This window comes from Myotis yumanensis, unplaced genomic scaffold (assembly GCF_028538775.1).
Source record: "Myotis yumanensis isolate MYYU_CA2020_CCGP unplaced genomic scaffold, mMyoYum1.0.hap1 SCAF_8, whole genome shotgun sequence".
NCBI classification, from domain to species: domain Eukaryota; kingdom Metazoa; phylum Chordata; class Mammalia; order Chiroptera; family Vespertilionidae; genus Myotis; species Myotis yumanensis.
Window position 1 is genome coordinate 40,609,449 of NW_027223759.1, and position 19,581 is coordinate 40,629,029.

A 19,581-nucleotide genomic window follows, 5' to 3' on the forward strand; every position below is an offset into this window, starting at 1 on the left:
AAGAAATATTTCTTGAGAAAATTTTGTGTCAGATATTGTGTCCTGTTTCAGAGGGGCAGGGAAATGAACAAAATATTGACTCTGGCATCAAGGAGTTCACTCCCTGTCCCTGACATTGGGTCTTATTAATTCCTTGAGCTGACAGCCATGTCTAACTCTCTTTCACGGTCAATGGATAAAGAGTAGAGCAGTCATGAAATTAATCTTACTTGGTAGAGTTAGTCTGTCAGAGATACTAGTAAGGAAAATTTTTGCCCTTTAAGACCAAAACAAGTAGTGTTACTGCTTTTAGTTCAGGCAGAACTCTACTTGACAGCATTTATGTAGTGTGAGCTTTAGTTAGGCTCTGATTTGAACTTTAAAATGGCTTTTATTTTTCAAATTCCAAACATATTATTCCAGTTTTTAGTATAATAAAATTTATAGATTAATATTAAGGGACAATTGATCTCTTTTTATTGTTGAGTCCTTTTATTTACAAATATGGCCTGTTTCTCCATTTAAAAAATCTTTTTTATGTCCTTTATAGATTATTAAAAATTTCATGGCAAATGGGTAGTGGGCTTTATTAAATGACTTTTTAGAATATTAAGGTGACATTTTTTTCTTTACAAGTTAATATAAAAGTTTATAATAATTGATTTTGCACCATTGAACCATCAGTTTATTCTGAATAGAAAGTCTTGGTCATATTTCATTATTTTTAATATTTTCATAAATTCAATTTCTTAATATACTATATAATTTCAATCTTCCAATATTTCTTACTTAAGATATTGCTAATCTGTTTTAATAAGGTACTTATTTTTGTGCTATTTTTATTAGGATGCACTATCAGGATTATTATATCTTCAGAAAATACTTGATGGGTTTCTATCTTTCTTTGGATTCTGAAATAATTTTAATATCATGGGATTTGAAAGAATTTGCCTATGAAACTATCTAGACCTGGCACCTTTTCTGAGAATGATTTTACTTCAACTCTATTATTTTTTTGTGGTGATTGGTTTACTCAGATTTCCTCATTCTTCTGCATTTAATTTTGTGAATTTATGTTTTCTTTAAATTCACAAGTTTCCATCTGATTTTCAACTTTATAAGCTTGGGATTGTATAAAGAAGTCTACTATAAGTCTTTCAATTCTTTTCTGTAGCTCTGATTATATATTATCACTTCTGTTTTAATATATTTGAGTTTTTCCCTCTGATTAAACTAGCTAGTGATTTATTTGTCTTACTGCTTTTTCCCTACAAGAACCATCTCTAGAATAATTTATCAATTTTACTAGTTTTTTCCCCATTATTTTCAGCTTAAAAAAATTTATTCCTTCCTTCCTGCTTTCTTTTGGGCTTATATTTTTATTATTTTTTCTTACTTTATATGGAATTTGGTCCTTACAATATGCATTTGAATTATGAAAAGAAGCAGCAGCTGAAGGAAGTGATGAGACTACTACATGCTAACAGACTGAATGGGTGAGAAGTGAAAAGTGTGGATGGGGACAATGAAGCATTTTTGGCTTTAAATATAGATTCCTAGCTTGTTAGCTAAACTGTTCTAAGATAAAGAATGAGAAACTTTACTGAAATATGATGAACCACATAGAATATTTTCTTTTGCCTCTCTGAATTGATCCTCTACTCTGGTATTAATGATTAACCCTTCACAAAATTCTGTTGTTAAGCCAACATCAAGCCCTATCTGTCTTCAAGGTTGTCCATGAAGAATGTCCTGAAATTACAAGGCACCAGTTCGGTGCTTTAGTTGAATAGACACAACATATGGACTTGATCCAGGCTTTTACATTTATAATATTCACTTTATGGTCCTATTATACTAGTTAAATATTAATGCTCTAAGCAAGCTTTTCATAGCCTTCTCTATTTCTTCTCTACTGGAGGATATTGTTGGAAATTAAAAAATACTATAGTTTATTAACCATGTCACTGGTGTTGCATTTTGATGATGAATTATTTTTTGGAAAATGAAAAAAATATGTATAAGTTGAAGAATCCCCTCTGAGTCTGGAGTGTTTCTCTGAATAGCAATTTTATATCTCCTCACTATATTTCCTGAGATTATTACATGTCTTCCATAAGCACCTATAAAATACCAAGCCATAGTCTTAAATATTGGTGGTACTTTCTGATGTGTTCCTAATGAGATTTTAAATAGTACTGTATGAAAAAAACCTAGTTTTTAATATGTGTAAGGATTTATATTATTTCTTACATTATTTAATTATGACAACAAGGCACATTGGGATAGACAGCCAGTGTATTTAAACATATGACTTTTCTAGATGGAAAACCAAAGGTTAGTGGATTCTTGGTCTGTTGCAGTATGAGAGGGTCTTGGTTACTGTTACAATAATCCACAGATGGTGAGGGATGACAGTTCTGGACCAGAGAAACTCTAGTATGGGGTTGGAGGCTCCAAATCTGCCTAACTGCTCACTTGCTTATGCCTATATATTCATAGTAATCAAAGATGACTTCAAGGGTTTGGAACTGGGTGATTACAACTTAAATGGTTCATCTGGCACATATGGGGCATTTTGGGAAGCTCTTTTTTTTTTCAGGATGAGAAGAGGATTGAGATGACAAACTAACTGTTTTGGAATGCTGACTTTAAGGTAGTACAGTAGTCCCCCTCATCTGTGATTTCACCTTCCATGGTTTCATAAACCATAGTCTGAAAATATTAAATGGAAAATTCCAGAGATGAACAATTCATAAGTTTTAAATTGTGCACCATTCTGCATAACATGATGAAAGCTCACCCCATCCCGTTCCATCCTGGGATGTGAATCATCCCTTTGTCAGCATCTCCATGCTGTATACACTCCCCACCCTTTAACCACTCAGTAGCCATCTTGGTTATCAGATCAACTCTTGCGGTATCTTAGAGTAATCTTTACTATAGCCTAACATTCTCCTCACTTCATCTTGTCACATAGGCATTGTATCACCTCACCTAACAAGAAGAAAAGAGAGTATAGTACAATAAAATATGTTGAGAGAGACCACATTTAAATAACTTTATTACAATATATTGTAATAATTATTCTATTTTATTATTAGTTATTGTTGGTAATCTTTTTCTGTGCCTAATTTATAAATTAAACTTTATTATAGCATGCGTAAGAGAAAACATAGTATGCTAGTATATAGGGTTTGGTACTATCTAAGGCAAGCATGTCAAACACGCAGCCTGCAGGACCCATGCGGCCCACAATGAATATTTTTGCAGCCCAGCCAATATAATGGTAGGTAAGAAATGTTTTTTAATAAAAATTTCATAACTTAATTTTTACAATATCCTGTTATACATAAATATTAATAACGATCTACAATGTTCGCTAATGACTGATTACTATGATCATGTTGCATTCATTTCCCTTATGTGCCGGTGCACCATTTCTCTTCACTAATACTAGCAGCAAATATTTTAGCAGCCGATTGCCACATCATTAGTCTTGGACTGCCTTGTTTAGTGTGCGCAACAGGAAATATTTCGCTTTCAGATAACAAGAAAAATAGGTTTATTTGCGTTACGCTTATTAATTTGTGCAGTTATTCAGTGTCTGGTAAGTTAATGTTCAAGAAAAAATATTAATTTTTATTAAAATGTCCTATTATTTTATGTTAATGATTACTCATTTATTTCAGCCCTTTGTATTCAACGTGTCTCTATCGAAATAAACCTATGTTTCTATGAAAATTGAAGCTTTTGTTTTTTTTGCAGCCCACATAAACTTAAACCTTGTTTATTTGGCCCGTGTTAGCCTTTGAGTTTGACATACTTGATCTAAGGTTTCGGACATCCATTGGAGGTCTTAGAACATATGCCCGAGGGTAAGGTGGGGCCACTGTAATCTTATTACCACCACAAGCCCAGGCAACCACTAAGCTACTTTCTTTCAAGATAAATTTCCTTTTTCTGGACTATACAATGAGATATTATACATCCGTAGAAATTTGTCATAATAAATGATAGCTGGAAAAAAAACACCCAGTAACAAAATATTCTGTATAGGATTAACCTATTTGAGTTTATGTGGGGAGAGAAAGTGAAAGAGGAAGACATGAATGATAATCTCCAAAATGTCATGGGTGGTTATCCCTGAGTGGTAGAAATATGAGTACTTTTTTGTTGTTGTTGAAACCTATGATGAGAAACAAAATACAAATTATCTTCGGACATCGCTCCTGAAATGGATTCTTTCAAGGTTTTCCCTCCAGTGGAGTGTCTGAATAAAGAGTGTGGAATTTAGAATTGCCTCTGGATATGAGAGGGCTATTTTTTCTAAAATTTCAGGAGTTGGGGACAGGGCCAAATAGAAATAAAGTTATTGGATGATATGACTAGTCCATGCATGACTTAAGTGCTCAGCCAACGAGAGCCTCTAAAAAGTCACAGGGGGTAGGTACTGATGCTTCAAGACTACTTGTTACTTGCAAGGCTACTTCCTCAGCCTTTCTATCTTTGAGTAAGCTTGGCTTCCTGGGGATATTTTAGCCAATACTAGCTTCAGAGAGAAAGGTGAGAATAATGGGAGGATGTTCATTCCAAGTACTCTGGGGTCTTGGCTTTAATACCCAGGGGCAGAAGCAGAAACACCTATATCCCCCTCTCTTAAGAAGGAGAAGTGGAAGGTGATTGAGCTTCTCCTCCTTTGTCTTCATGTTCTCCCTCATCTTTTGTAAAGGAACTCTCCCCATTCTCTTTAGAATGTTAATTCTTAGAGTGACAATTTTTAAAAGTATATGATCATATTATCTATTGCATTCCATTTTTTTAAAAAACAACAACAATAATAAATTTGGTACTTTATGCCTCAGTGTATTTTTTGGAGACTGTTTTCTTCAAAAGGGCACAGCACAATTAGAAACAGGCATGTTTTAGCCAAGAGCATGTACTTTGGTGTGAGCTGACATGATTCATACGATACTGATTTTTGAAATAGAACCTGACCTATTGATTTTACTGAAATCGCATAGACACAAAATTGCAATGAACCAAACTCTACTCTAGAAGCGGGAATTTCCTCTGGAGTCTGAAAAACTTCAAACCCATTTTTAAAAGTGTTTTTAATAGTCTATTTCTAAAAGATGTGGAAAATGTTTTATATGTGAAGATAATGTTACTCTACTTGAAGATTTTTCTTTTTAGCGTTTGTTTTACAGCTATCTTAAAACATCACCAATTTCAAATTAGTGGGACCCAAATCAGTGAAGCTTTGCCTAATAATTAATGCCTGAGGGCAGAAGGGACATAGAGCCACATCTCAGGAATTGCACAGAGGAAGATGTTGCATGATGGTGGAAAGGCTCCTCTAACCCATTAATTTGCCTGACAGTGATGTGGCTCTTCAAGCTGCTTTGCCTCCAGGAGTGGGTCCATAAAGGGGATGGCCCCAGGCCCCTCACTGAGAATCTCTAGTGTAGAACCCCAGTGTTCTTTAATGATATATAATTGGACCAGACCAGATCATGGGGTTTTAATAGCCTTCTCTGTGGTGTATAAGTTTACAAAGGCTTGGTACATACTGTCTTTCTTAGGACATTGATGGAAAGTCCCAGTGCTCACAGTTTATGCTTATTAGTGATACTTTTCATGAGTTTCCAGGGCTAAAGTGACTTTTTCACACTGTTTAATGGTTTTCAGTTTAACTCCCTTTCTAGTGGGATGTTGTAAAGATTAATTAGCCAATGTCCATAAAGTGCTTTCAAGCTGAAAAGTGCTGCACAAGGGTGTACAGACTCATTAGCTTCTTAGTCATTCTGGCTTTTTTTACCTTTTGGCATTCAGAAACTAGGTAGTGAAAGCCAAATTAGTATTTTTTTTTTTTTTTATGGAGGAGGGGGACTTCAGAAAGAACAGAATAGAGCGATAGATCTTTTTTAAAAAAGATATCTGTTGCACTGAGATGGAAAAAAAGGATATTAAAATATTTTAGTTTTTATTATCTTCTATTTCCCTACTACTTTAGCTTCTTCTTACTTCCTGCTTTCAAAATGTATTTGTCTGCTTATCCTGTACATTTCTATAGAAATTCTATTGATTATATTGTCATATGGATATTCATAATGGAGTTTAATCTGGGCCCAAAGTGTTGAATTATTGTGCCAATGAATGAATGATACAGTGTAGATCATTCCCTTTGTAAATGAATTCTCCTATCAGTTTGCAATGTGTCATGAAGGTATGATATTGTCTCTATAGTAATATTTATATGTGTGTGTGTATGTGTGTGTGTTTGTGTGTGTGTGTGTGTGTGTGATTCATTAAGCTTTTGATTGAGGATGGAAAAGTACAGTTGCTCAACAAAGACATATAGAGGTTCTAAAAGAAACCAAAGACAACGATGGATAATCTACAAAGAATTAGGTTGAAAGATGACTTTTTAGCATCATCAACTGCACGTGATAGGAGAATAATATATTCTAACAGAGAAAATAGCTGTCAACCTAAAATTGTATACCCAGCTAAATTACCTTTTAAGATGATCATAAAATAAAGATATTTTTATACAAAACAAAAAAATCATTTACCACCAATGCTAAAGGATATTCTAAAGTATTATCTTTTAAAGATAAGAAAATAATCCCAGAATGGGAGGGAAAAGATGCTGAAAGGAATAAATAGGGAAAATTTGGTAAATCTGTGGTTAAATATAAGTAAGCATCAACTAATAATAATAATGATGATGATGTCCAATTTACAGTAACAAAACAAGACAGAACAAGGAAAAAAAGTAATATGTATACCAGGAAAGTAGTGTTAAGAGTTAAAGTATTCCAAGGTCCTTATTTTATTTGCAAGGATTCTAAAGGTGTTAAATTTAGATTTTGTTAAGTCTGTACATAACTTTTCTAGTTTTATCACTAAAATAAAGGAAAATGTAATATAGTAGAGGAGAGAATCAATGAAATAAAAAAAATAGCAACTGGCTTAGTGAACAAAGGAGTAAAGAAATTTAACATGAATTTTAGTAATTGTTCCGGGGGCTCTTACTTTGCAATTACAAGTACTAAGTAACTATGTTGTGGAGTTTATATGTAAACTTATAAGACAAGTGAAAACAAACAAACAACAGTCTTAATGCTATGTGAACAGGTGCTTTGGCTTGAGATAAAATCTCCAGTAACATTATCATGTAGATTACCCAGGGCATGTGTTATGGGAGAGGAACCTCAAATGTAGGGAAGCCAAATCTTTTATTATGGACAGTTAGCCTGCCTGAACTCTGCTCCAGAGAGTGATCTTATCTTAATTATATTGCATAGTAATTCTGCTCTTGCTCTGGGAAAAGACATTATCTTTTTTCCAAGGCTGTTCACTATACAAACACCTTGAAAGACAGAGCCGATACCTTTGTTTCTAAGATGTGCAGAAATGTAAGAGACCCAGGAGGATTTATCTTCAAACAACTTTGGATAAGTTTATAAAGCCTCAGTTTTCTCTTCTGAAAAATGGGACAAATAGTATAACCCACATAATTGTGAGGATCAAATGACGTAGTATATATAAAATGCTTAACACAGGGGTCCTCAAACTACGGCCCGCGGGCCACATGCAAATACAAATATTGTATTTGTTCCCATTTTGTTTTTTTTTACTTCAAAATAAGATATGTGCAGTGTGCATAGGAATTTGTTCATAGTTTTTTTTTAAACTATAGTCCGGCCCTCCAATGGCCTGAGGGACAGTGAATTGGCCCCCTGTTTAAAAAGTTTGAGGACCCCTGGCTTAACATCATATCCAAGGACTTTATAAATATCAATGACTACTAGAAGTGATTATCTTGACTAACATATGAGCATGTTTATTGAATTATTTGTTTTCTCTAGCAAATAGAATATTGCAGTTCACTGATGTTTCTAATTATTAGAATCTCCAAATATTAGAACAAAAAGGACCAGAAAGATTATCCAGTTAAACCAGGAATTTTACTGATAAAGAAGTAAGTTCAGAGAGGTTGAGTGACTTGTTGACTTTCTCACAGAACAGCCAAATAAAGGACAATGGTCATCTGATTTAAAAGTCAGATTCTTTTTAATTATACACAATGCTTGTAGCTCAACAAATAATGGTACTACAAACAAATTAAAGCAAGCCTGTGATATATTAGAAAGCATTTCACATGTTTATTTGATCATTGCCATCTTCCTATGTGCTTGACCTATAAAATCCACCTTAAACTTAGCCCCTGAAGGCAAATAAATACAGAAAGGAAGAAAAGATGGAAAGTTAAAATAAATAACCCACATCTCCTCCCTTCCACCTCCATCACTGTCAATCTCTCTACTGCAGAGAAAAACACAAAACCAGAAAACTGCAAGAAAATGCTGTCTGAGTGTGTAGGTGAAGTTGAAAATGGTCCCATTCTGGCCAAGGCAGGGAAATTCTGGCAGAGTATCCAACAGCTTTAGGTTGACAGCTTTGTAATGGTTTATTGACAAACTTCTTAAGGCATGAGGAGGAGGAGTAAGAAAGGGGAAAGAAGGGGTAACAGAAATAACATTTAGTTCTTGAAGGCAACATGTTGTAGGAATGAGCATCAGTTGTAGAATTAGATGCGCCTGAGTTCCTGTGTGAGTTTGAGCAAGTTACTGAGTTTCCCAGTCTGTAAAATACTAGTACATAATGCTCCTCCGTGGGGAATTGATGTGCAATTCAAATGAAGAAATGAAGTGAGAGTATCTGGCATAAAGCAGGTCCTTATTAAATATTGGTTTACTTTAAATCAAATTCGGTGAAGGAATTTATCCTGAAAAATATCTGCAACAATGAAACCATTTATTTTATACCTCTACTTAATACCAATCCTACTATTTTCTCTCTTCTTTAAGACTGGGGTCACAGTATTAGCTTCTACAGCATTCTGAAATACTTTTGGGGACCCAAGGTCAGAGTTGAGTATGCCCAGGTAGCCAAAGCAAGGTTTTAATTGAATTTTCCTTCATCTTTTGTCCATCTCAAGCCACTGCAAAATCATCTTTCACTCCAAGTAATTATGTTCTGGGTGTTCCAGGGGTGTCTCAGACCTGCATATGTGTGTCCTGCATTCTCTGGTCCATGGGCAGATCTGCTCCTGCTGTTCTCATCCCTCCCCACAACTGTGAACACTGCTCTGCCCTCTGCGCATGGCAGAAACTGCTCTGTTTTGTGACTGCTCTGTATATTTTTGCAGGGCATGTGGTGTGTGTGTGTGTGTGTGTGTGTGTGTGTGTGTGTGAGAGAGAGAGAGAGAGAGAGAGAGAGAGAGAATGTAATATAAAAACATGCCCTTATCCCTCTGCTTTAGAGAAGTCCCAAATATATATAATTGTCACAATATCCTATTTTATGAAGAGTTTAGGGAGATAATGCTTTAGGTTTTTATTTGGGGCATTCTCTTTTCCTCTGGAATTAGAGATTGTGGAATTGAATTTGCGTGTGAATACCAGGCAGTACTGAAAATCCCTAGATGTACACTAGACCCCTTGTGATGAGAAAGATTTGTTAGGATCAGTCAGACCTGTTTCTTCCTGTAGGAGAAGTGCTCTCTTAAAGAATTCCCAGCCTTTTTTCAAACAGACTTCTGTAGGACCATCCTACAAATTTGCATTCATGTCCAATTATGTCTGCAGAGTAGCACACAGTTTGCGCTCTTTTGCATGAGGCTACTAGGTTCTCTGGCCCCTAAGTTCTTACTGGGCCAATCCTAACAGGAATATTTGTATCTGAAGCTGACAGTGTTCTAGGATCAAGCTGAGATTCCATGCTACAGCTACATATGTACAAGAAATTGACTTATATGCTGCCTACCTCTAAATTTGAGTGTGAGCCTTAAATTCTAGATATATCAGAGTTTATTCATTTCTCATTGTTCAAAGAAGGAAGACAAAGATGACTTAGACACAGTTCCTGTCTCATAGCCATCATAATGTGTAGCTTTACTTTATGTCTTCTTAGATGTTACTATCTTTACTTAAAGCTTAATTGAGACCATCTTATAGTTAACTCTGAAGTTAAGCTACCAGTATCAATAATGCCTTACGCAATCTCTATGGTGGAAAAGAAAGTATTACAATTAAGTATATGCAGGGAATGTGGAATCTAGTTCAGTGATGTTTCAATGCTCTTAACTCTCTTTGCCCCCAGGTTATGCAGATGTATCTTCCATTCTGTGGAATCGCCATATCTAATGCTCAGGTATTTGCTGCCTCCAGGAAAGAATATGAAAGAAGCAGGGTAAGTAGAAAGAAATTTGGTTCACAACCCTCAAAGCTCTCTGTTTTTCAAGAGTCTGTGAGTCATTTAACCCCATATGACATTGGAACTGTCCAGGAATCTTTTTCAGTTCTATAATCCTACAAGTCTGTGGTTGAAGACCCCTTTAAGCAATGAGCCCAAATGGAGGTGGATACAAATTCTCTGTTGTTTTTTATGTAAGAAATAGTACCAGCTTCTTTTAAAAAGGAAATTAATTTCACATCTATATTATCAGATGGTATAGTCTTGCTTTCTTATAGCTCTGAAACAATAACACAATTTAGTAATATTTTTACAATTTAATTTCTTTAAGAAACAAGGAATATTATAAATGATTTCACCCCATTTCACAGATTTTGTTTTTGAACTGAAAGGTTTTCTGGCAGACCATCACAAGATAACCGAACAATATGCAAATACTATTTTATCTATCTATCTATCTTTCTATCTATGCCCAGTGACCGGAAAGGCGGAATGACCAGAACAACTGGAACAACTGGTGGCTATGACGTGCACTGTGGCAGCCAACCAGCCTGATCTGGGCCCCGATCGGCCCCCAATCGGGGGCGGGGGCGGCCGGCCAACCACCCGTGGCCCCTCCGTCAATGGGCCCCAATCGGGGTGGGCCAGCCGGACCCCACCCGTGCACAAATTCATGCACTGGGCCTCTAGTAGGATTGTAAAGAAACACACACGCACAGAGATTGGCCTCATATACCTTCTTCACCAGTTATAGAGTTTAATAGTTGAAAAAAAGACAGATGCTCAAAAAATATTAAACTATCAAACAGGTTACATTATATTAGGCTCATTATATTTTTAAATATAGGGAAATTGCTGTCACAACTTAAAAATATATTTAGCGAGACGTTCCCAAAGGTTGGAAACCCTCAATTAATTGGTAGTCAAATTGATTGAAAGTTCCATTTGCTAAGCATTATGATTGATGAATATTTCATAGTACACATATAAACACAGTTCACTACTACAGCAATCTTCTTCAGCATAGCATACCACACCTTTTCTCTGATTTGGATCCTTATTTCATCATCAGTCCTGTCATTAGTCCCATACCCCTCCTTTCATGTGGCACTCTAGCAATATAGTCCCAATTTTCCAGAAAACAATCTATTTGCTTCACTTTCTCATATCTTTACCCACATTTCTCCCTCTGCATTCAGTGCCTAATGTCCACCTTTTGACTCCCGTTACCATTTGCCTTGAATTTCCTTCAGGACCCAGCTCAGACTTCTAGTTAATCTTGCCCTCTGTGTTTGTTTTTCCTTGTGTATACTGCCATTGGTCTATTATGGATTCTTATCACACTCTATAGTATTTATTGATGACCCTCCTCTCCAACTACATTTTGAACTCCTTAAAGCACGCTTCACATATTATTAATCTTTACATCCTCATGTATAGCACAGTTTATTTATTCATTCAACAAATATTTATTATGTGGTACTCTTCAGACACTATCTGTTCAAAGTCCCTGCCCTCAGAGAACTTGGCCTTCTAGTGGGAACAACAGACAATAGACAAGCTATAAAGAAAAATGAAGTGAGATAAAGAGATAGAGACTGGTCCCTGAAGGACAGTTTGGGAGAATGTTTATTTCAGAGAGTGATTAAGAAGGCCACTATAAGAAGGTAATATTTAAGTGGGGACCTGAATGAAACAAAAGAGCAAAGCTACACAAAGATCTGGGAAAAGCATTTCAGGCATTAGAAATATTAAATTCAAAGGCCCTGGGGCAGGAGAATGCTTGGTCTGTGTGTCTAGAGACAGAAAGGAAAGACCTCAAATAGCCAAAGCAATTCTGAAAAAGAACAAAGCTGGAGGCATCACACTTCCTGATTTTAAACTATACTGTGAGGCTATAGTAATCAAAACAGTATGGCACTGACATCAAAAACAGATAGCTAGACCAGTGGAATAGAATCCATATCCCAGAAATAAACCCATGTCTATACAGTCAATATATATTTGACAAAGAGGCCAAGAATATTTACTGATGAAAAGATATTTTTTCACAATAAATGATGTTGAGAAAACTGGATATTCACATGCAAAATAATAAGATTGGAGCCCTATCTTATTACAAAAGTTAACTTGAAATGGATTAAAGACTTAAATGTAGCCCTAACTGGTTTGGCTCAGTGGATAGAGCATCAGCCTGCGGACTCAAGGGTCCCAGGTTTGATTCCGGTCAAGGGCATGTACCTTGGTTGCAGGCACATCCCCAGTAGGGAGTGTGCAGGATGCAGCTGATCGATGTTTCTCTCTCATCGATGTTTCTAACTCTCTATCCCTCTCCCTTCCTCTCTATAAAAAATCAATAAGATATATCAAAAAAAAAAAAAGACTTAAATGTAAGACCTGAAATTGTAAAAATTCTAGAAGAAAATGAGGGGAAAAGCTCCAGTGATTTTTTTTTTTTTTTGATCTGACACAAAAGCACAAGCAACAAAAGCAAGAATAAACAAGTGAAGCTACATCAAGCTAAAAAGCATCTGCACAGCAAAAGAAACAATAAAAACAATGAAAACACAGCCTATGGAATGGGGAGAAAATATTTGCAAACCATTTATATCAGATAAGAGGTTAATTGCTGGGGTCCAACCCCAACAGGTCCAGGGGTCCCCAAAGGTGTGGACGGGGTCAGCGAAGAAGGAAGGACATGGAGGCTGCTTTCAGTTGATCAGCATAGCAAGGTTCTCCCACCAGATTCTGTAGCCAGGTTCTGTCTAGGTTCTCCAGCCAAGTTCTGTAGCCATGTTCTGTAGCCAGGTTCTCCAGCCAGGTTCTGTAGCCATGTTCTGTAGCCAGGTTCTCCAGCCAGGTTTTATCCATGATCTCCTGCCTTGTTCTGTCTAGGTTCTCCAGCCAAGTTCTGTAGCAAGGTTCTGTCCAGGATCTTTTGCCATGTTCTCTCGCTAGGTTCTGTCTCTAGGTTCTGTATAGGATCTCCAGCTAAGTCCTGTCTCTAGATTCTGTGTCTAGGTTCTGTCCCTAGGTTCTTCAGCCAGGTTCTCTCGCTAGGTTCTGTTTCTAGGTTCTGTGTAGGATCTCCAGCCAAGTCCTGTCTCTAGGTTCTCTGTCTAGGTTCTGTCTTTAGGTTCTGTTTTCTGTTGTCTTGTTACATCTGTATTTATACCAGTTGATTTTAATCCTATCAATTTCTATCCAAAGGTTAGGGCGTTGTTTCTTATCTCCATTCCAGGGAGTAAAGATTATGTAGCTTAAGTGTGATTGTTCTTAGTTAAAGTGATTAACTACCCGCCTGGCACTTAGTTAAGGGGTTTTATTCTCTCCCTAACTTCAGGGGAAAATCCCTCCCTGGGGAAACAACCTTTCTCGGAGAGGTGACCTTGGTTAAAACACATAGTGCCAAGAAGGGGAGCAAACATATTAAGAACAGTATGCCATATACGCCAGGTCCCTTGAAACATATGCTGTGCAGATGTTTCTTCCCTGCAGCAACTGTGTCAAGCAGCAAGGATGGACCGGCTCCCGGCAGTTAATATCCAAAAATATACAATTCAATAGCAAAACCCCCAAATAACCTAATTACAAATGGGCAGAACATCTGAACATTTTTCCCCCCAAAGAAGACATACAAATGATCAATAGGTGCATGAAACGATGCTCATCATCACTAATTGCCAGGGCAATGCAAATCAAAACCCAAATGAGGTATCACCTCACACCTACGAAAATGACTTTTATAAAAAAGACAGGAAGTAACAAGTGTTGGTTAGGATGTGGAAAAAATGGAATTCTTGTGCACCATGGAAAACAGTATGGAGGTGATCCACAAAATTAAAAAGTGAACTTCCATGTAATCTGCTGGGTATGTATCCAAAGAGATATCTGCAACCCCATGTTCATTGCAGCCCTACTCAAAATAGCCCAGATATAGAAACAACCTAAGTGTTCATTGATGGATGAGTGTATAAAGAAATTATGGTGTATAGTAGTATATGCACAACAGAATATCATTCAGCCATAAAAAGAAGGAAATCCTGCCATTTCTGACAACATGGATGGACCTTGAAGGCACTGTGCTAAGTGAAATAAGTCAGAGAAAGGCAAATACTGTATGATCTCACCTACATGTTGGATCAATGAGAAGCAGAACACATAGAAACAGAGAGTAGAATGGTGGTTGCCAGGGCTGGGGTGTGAAGCAAGTGGAGAGACTAGTCAAAGTGTACAAACTTTCAATTATAAGATGAATAAATTCTGGGGCCCTAATATTCAGCATTGTAACTATACTTATCATATACTTGAAAGTTGCTAAGAGAGTAAATCTTAATGTTCTCACCACACACAAAGAATGTAATTATGTGAGGCTATGCATAATTTAACTAACCTTATTGTAGTAAGCATTTTGAATATAGTATACATGTATCAAATCATCATGTTATATACCTTAAACTTATAGACAGTTATATGTTAATTGTATCTCAATAAGCTGAAAAAAAAATACTGTAGCTAGGACTCGGTCAATGAGAAGTGAGAGATTCCCCCTAAAATTAGTGGTGAAATACACAAGGCTTACTGATATGGGAAATGAATGAAAAATGACTGGTTTGTACAGCTGGCAGGTAAACAGTTGAGTAATCAGCATATAGATAGTATTTCAAACTAGGCAATCAGGTAGGTTAATCTGGGGGAGAATTTGTGGATAAGAGAAGGGAAGAGCCCTAGCTAGTTTGACTCAGTGGATAGAGTGTTGGCCTGTGGACTGAAGGATCCTGGATTAGATTCTGGTCAAGGTCACATACCTTGGTTGCAGGCCCCTCCCTGGACTGAGCCCCGGTCAGGGCGAGTGCAGGAGGCAACCAATCAGTGTGTTTATCTCATATCGGTAGTTCTCTTTGTCTTTCCCTCTCTCTTCCACTCCCTCTAAAAATCAATGGAAAAATATCCTTGGGTGAGGATTAAAGAAAAAGGAGAAGGGAAGAGATCCAAGAATGAGGCCAGGAACAAAAAGAAAGTCACTAGAAGAAGGAGGGGGAAATGCCTATGAAGTCAGGAAGCAGGGAGTGTTCACCTGTGTGAAAGGCTCTGATGTCTGTTGAATTGCGTATCATGCAGGTTTTCTTCTCTTTCTCTTATTCTGGAGGTAGACTGCATTGTTATTTGAAAAAAATTTTATTACTTGTTAGTACAGCAGCAATTTTTAATTAGAAACAATAAAGTTGCTATAATGCGATTTGTCAGTGCAAGACTCAAGGCAGAATGATTTTTTCCTCTGAGATAAATGTTCTTGTGTGTGGGTCCCAGAGGCCCTATCACGCAGTCACAACAAATTGAAAAGTTAAATAATTGTTCAGTTAATATGATCCATCTGTAGAAATAGTCCGGATGATTAAAGAAATAATGTTTCCTTCTTAATAACAGGGAATTCCTGTTGGTAATTATTCAGACAATTGCTTCATCTTTAATGTTGTATTTGGATATGAAATTATCGCACATTGACCTCTATGGTAATTTGCTGTCCAAATGCCAGATCATCAGGATGCACTTAAAACTTTTTTCACCTCCTGGTATTGCTCTTTGCTTTGGGATCATAGAGCCCTCATTAGCCATTTCCACAAGCTCTCTTTAGAGAAAACACTTAGGATATTTGGTCCTCTTTTAGATGCTCAGTGAACTAGACTCATTTCATGGATCTATTAACTCATTCAAATGCTTTTGTACCTGAATAGACTCAGAGAAGAAATTTTCAAATGGTTTCAGGACAAATCAAATTCATTATGAAAGTTGAAAATCAACCATGTCCCTAAGATGATGATCAACACCATCTCCCTGAATAGATGCGAATTTGAAAACCCATGAAATCCTCTTGCAAGAGATCAGACTTGAGAGGACACATCCTATTAAATTCAATTGAATAAAGTACCCTCTGGCCAATTCACTGGCTGTGTAATTTTCTGATTGCTCTTGGATAGCAGCATAATATTTTCACCTGTACATTGCCCACTATTCTTTTTTTTTTTTTTTAATATATTCCATTGATTTTTCACCGAGAGGAAGGGAGAGAGGTAGAGAGCTAGAAACATCGATGAGAGAGAAACATCGATCAGCTGCCTCCTGCACATCCCCCACCGGGGATGCGCCGCAACCCAGGTACATGCCCCTGACCGGAATCGAACCCTGGACCCCTCAGTCCGAAGGCCGACGCTCTATCCACTGAGCCAAACCGGTTTCGGCTTAGCCCACTATTCTTAAACCTCTGGAAACATCCATGTAATAAAAAACTCCAAATAACGATTATTTCAGTGCAAAAATTGCAAGCAAATTTAGCTGGATAAAATAACAGCTAAATAACATACAAATTTAGCTGGATAATACAACTTGCTTTTGCAATGAGTAGAAAAACTATTCACTCTTTTTAAGTTAGAATTTGTTTTTATTAAATGAGTACCCAGTTTTTAAGTTAGAAATTTTTTGTTTGTTTGTTTTCCCTTTTATTCTCCTGTTCTAAACTTTAATAGTATTTTCTTTCCTGATTATATATAGAATTTAAATATTTTTCTGGACAAATTGAGATGAAGCAATACTTCTGTGCAGAAAGATTAATGGGGGTTATATATATATATATATATATATATATATATATATATATATATATATTTGGAAGACTCTGAAACCTAATTAGCATTCACCGCTATAATTCTTTCAGACTTCTGTGAGAGATGTGTATTAGCGAAAATAAGTCTCAAGTTTGACCAAGAAGCTATTTCTTCCTGATGGGGTGAAGAGCTGCTTTGTAATTTTCTAAAATAAATGTGCTCTTGAGAGAATCAGGTATTCGTTACTTATAAAACGTTGGGTGTATACCTAGTTGCATCGCAGAAAAACTACTGTGTGTGGGGGTGGAGGGGAAGCCTATAATTAATGACTATATGAGTCATGTAGTCATTAGCCATATGGGATATAGTCATATAGCTATATGTGGGAATATGTGGGATTATAGACTGGCACTATTCTCAAGTTGTATTTTGCAGTTCAAAACTGTTATAAAACAAAATTATTGAAATATGTCAAAATAATCATTAATGTTTTAAAAATTAGCCACACAAAAATATTTATACTTTATTACAGCAAAAACTAAATGGAATTTTGAGAGAGAAAAAAATATCAACATTTTTATTCTCTCATGTATTCATCTAAATACATCCCTTTCATCTTTCCTAGGCTTTGCTAGAGGTGGTTAACGACCTCTTTGAGGAACAGACTGACCTGGAGAAAATTGTCAAGAAAATAATGCACCGGGCCCAAACTCTGCTGAAATGCGAGCGCTGTTCTGTTTTACTCCTAGAGGACATCGAGTCACCAGTAAGCCATCTTTTTTCTGTCATGTAGAATTGGAGACTGCGGGAATGCAATAAAGTTTAGTTTATTTGTAAGTAAGGGTGTGAAATGGGGACTGGGACCACCCTTCTCATGACTCTTCTAATTATGGGGTGACTTTTTATACAATTAAAGTCTTTTATTTTTTACATGCGTTTTCAGTCTTGTATTGTTGTCACCTTAGAAACACAGACTGTTACGCTGATAGGGACCTTAGTGACATGTATATCTCAGTCCCATGTGTTTACAGATGAGGGAACTAAGGGATGAATGCTTGGCCTAGTCTCACAGAGCTGAATAGAAGACAAGCTCAGGTGCTGGTCTGGCTTCACATTCACCCAGTAAGGCCCCGAGTACTGATGGGCATGGATTGCAGTCCAGACAATGCTCCAAGGTCCTTTTACTGGGAGGAGGGAGCAAACTAACACTGGAGAAGCGGTGCCCTTGGCTCTTGGAGCCCACACAGTTGGGACTGAGCTGATAGGGGTGACCAGCCTCAGGTGGCCTGGGCGGTGCAGCAGAGGTTTGTCTTGTTGCTTCTGGCCTGGGAAAAAGGCTCTTTGCCTGCTGCCTTGGACCTCTGGACACTTGCACAGAACGCCCAGTCAGATGGAGGAGGCTCATTTCTCCTTCACCGCAGGGGCTCCTGTTACTCCAAAGGCCAGCATCAAGCTAGGAGCTAGGTCAAGGGCTAAGGCTGCTGCACCTCAGCTTTCAGGTTCTGTGAAGGCCTGTGGCTCTTTAGGGGAAATCTGCTGGGTAAATACACAACAATATTGAAAATAATGATCATCATCAGTATACCTTCCTGAAAGTTAAATGTCTAACCCAGGGGTGGGCAAACTTTTTGACTCGAGGGCCACAATGGGTTCTTAAACTGGACCGGAGGGCTGGAACAAAAGCATGGATGGAGTGTTTGTGTGAACTAATATAAATTCAAAGTAAACATCATTACATAAAAGGATACGGTCTTTTTTTTTTTTTTCAGTTTTATTCATTTCAAACGGGCCGGATCCCGCCCGCGGGCCGTAGTTTGTCCAACCCTTCAGCAGCAATTTAATATCTTTGCTGAAAACTCCCTTCAAAGACCAAGAATTGTCTAGAAATTTTGTTTTCATACTTCTGAGAGTGGTACTTTACTGTACTTAACCTAGAAAAGGTTATTGTCTTTTCCTTTCAGTTTGTATTTCACAAATAAAACTTGAAGTAAATTTTGGAGATTTAATTAGTTTTGTAAAACTTACAACATTATGTTTTTAAAATTCACATATGTTTAAAATGTTTAGGAATGTTCCCCCATATTTTAGCAGAGTTGGGGTTTTTCTTTTTCAGCAAGTGTGGTTTATACCAACAGTTGTCTTGCAAGTATCCTATGACTGTGTAAAACTCAGTGGAACCTTGGTAGACACACACACACACACACACACACACACACACACACACACACCCCAGCCCATATTTATGGAGTGCTTCTGGTTGCTTTGTGAAGCACTTGAGTTCATTGAATCCTCACTGCATCCTGATGAGATAGGTATTATCATCACCCTCATTTTATAGATGAGAATATAAGGCTGAGACAGTTGAATGACTTGCTAGAGTCTCCTATCCTCTGACTCTAAGCCCCTGAAAGGAGTGGGAAGGGGTGGTTGCTCCTCGGTGCCTGGCAGGCTGTGAGCTTTCACTAAGCAAGGGCAGGAAGGAGTGGGATTCCTTGAGTCACTTTTAAGTCCCTGTGAGGGCAAGTGGCTGAGGGGCCAGGTAAAATCTGGACCAGGACAAGCTCACTGTTTGCTAGTTCAGTTATAAACAGACATGGAAGTAATTTCAACCAGCTTAAGGTGGTCATTCTTGCCAGTCTTCTAACATGGATGGCCCGGCCAGCATGGCTTAGTGGTTGGGTGTTGACCTATGAACCAGGAGGTCATGTTCGATTCTTGGTCAGGGCACATGCCC

The 19,581-nt window shown here is 37.3% G+C and overlaps 1 protein-coding gene across 2 annotated transcripts in view; it reads left to right on the forward strand.

Annotated features, from left to right (window-relative positions):
• PDE11A (phosphodiesterase 11A) overlaps nt 1–19,581 on the forward strand; it is a 285,421-nt gene that overhangs the window by 83,026 nt on the left and 182,814 nt on the right. For both annotated transcript variants that reach the window (XM_070422681.1, XM_070422682.1), the window contains 2 exons: nt 10,153–10,242; nt 17,473–17,613. In XM_070422681.1, the coding sequence (XP_070278782.1) occupies nt 10,153–10,242; nt 17,473–17,613 (231 nt within the window). The remainder of the gene's footprint in view (nt 1–10,152; nt 10,243–17,472; nt 17,614–19,581) is intronic.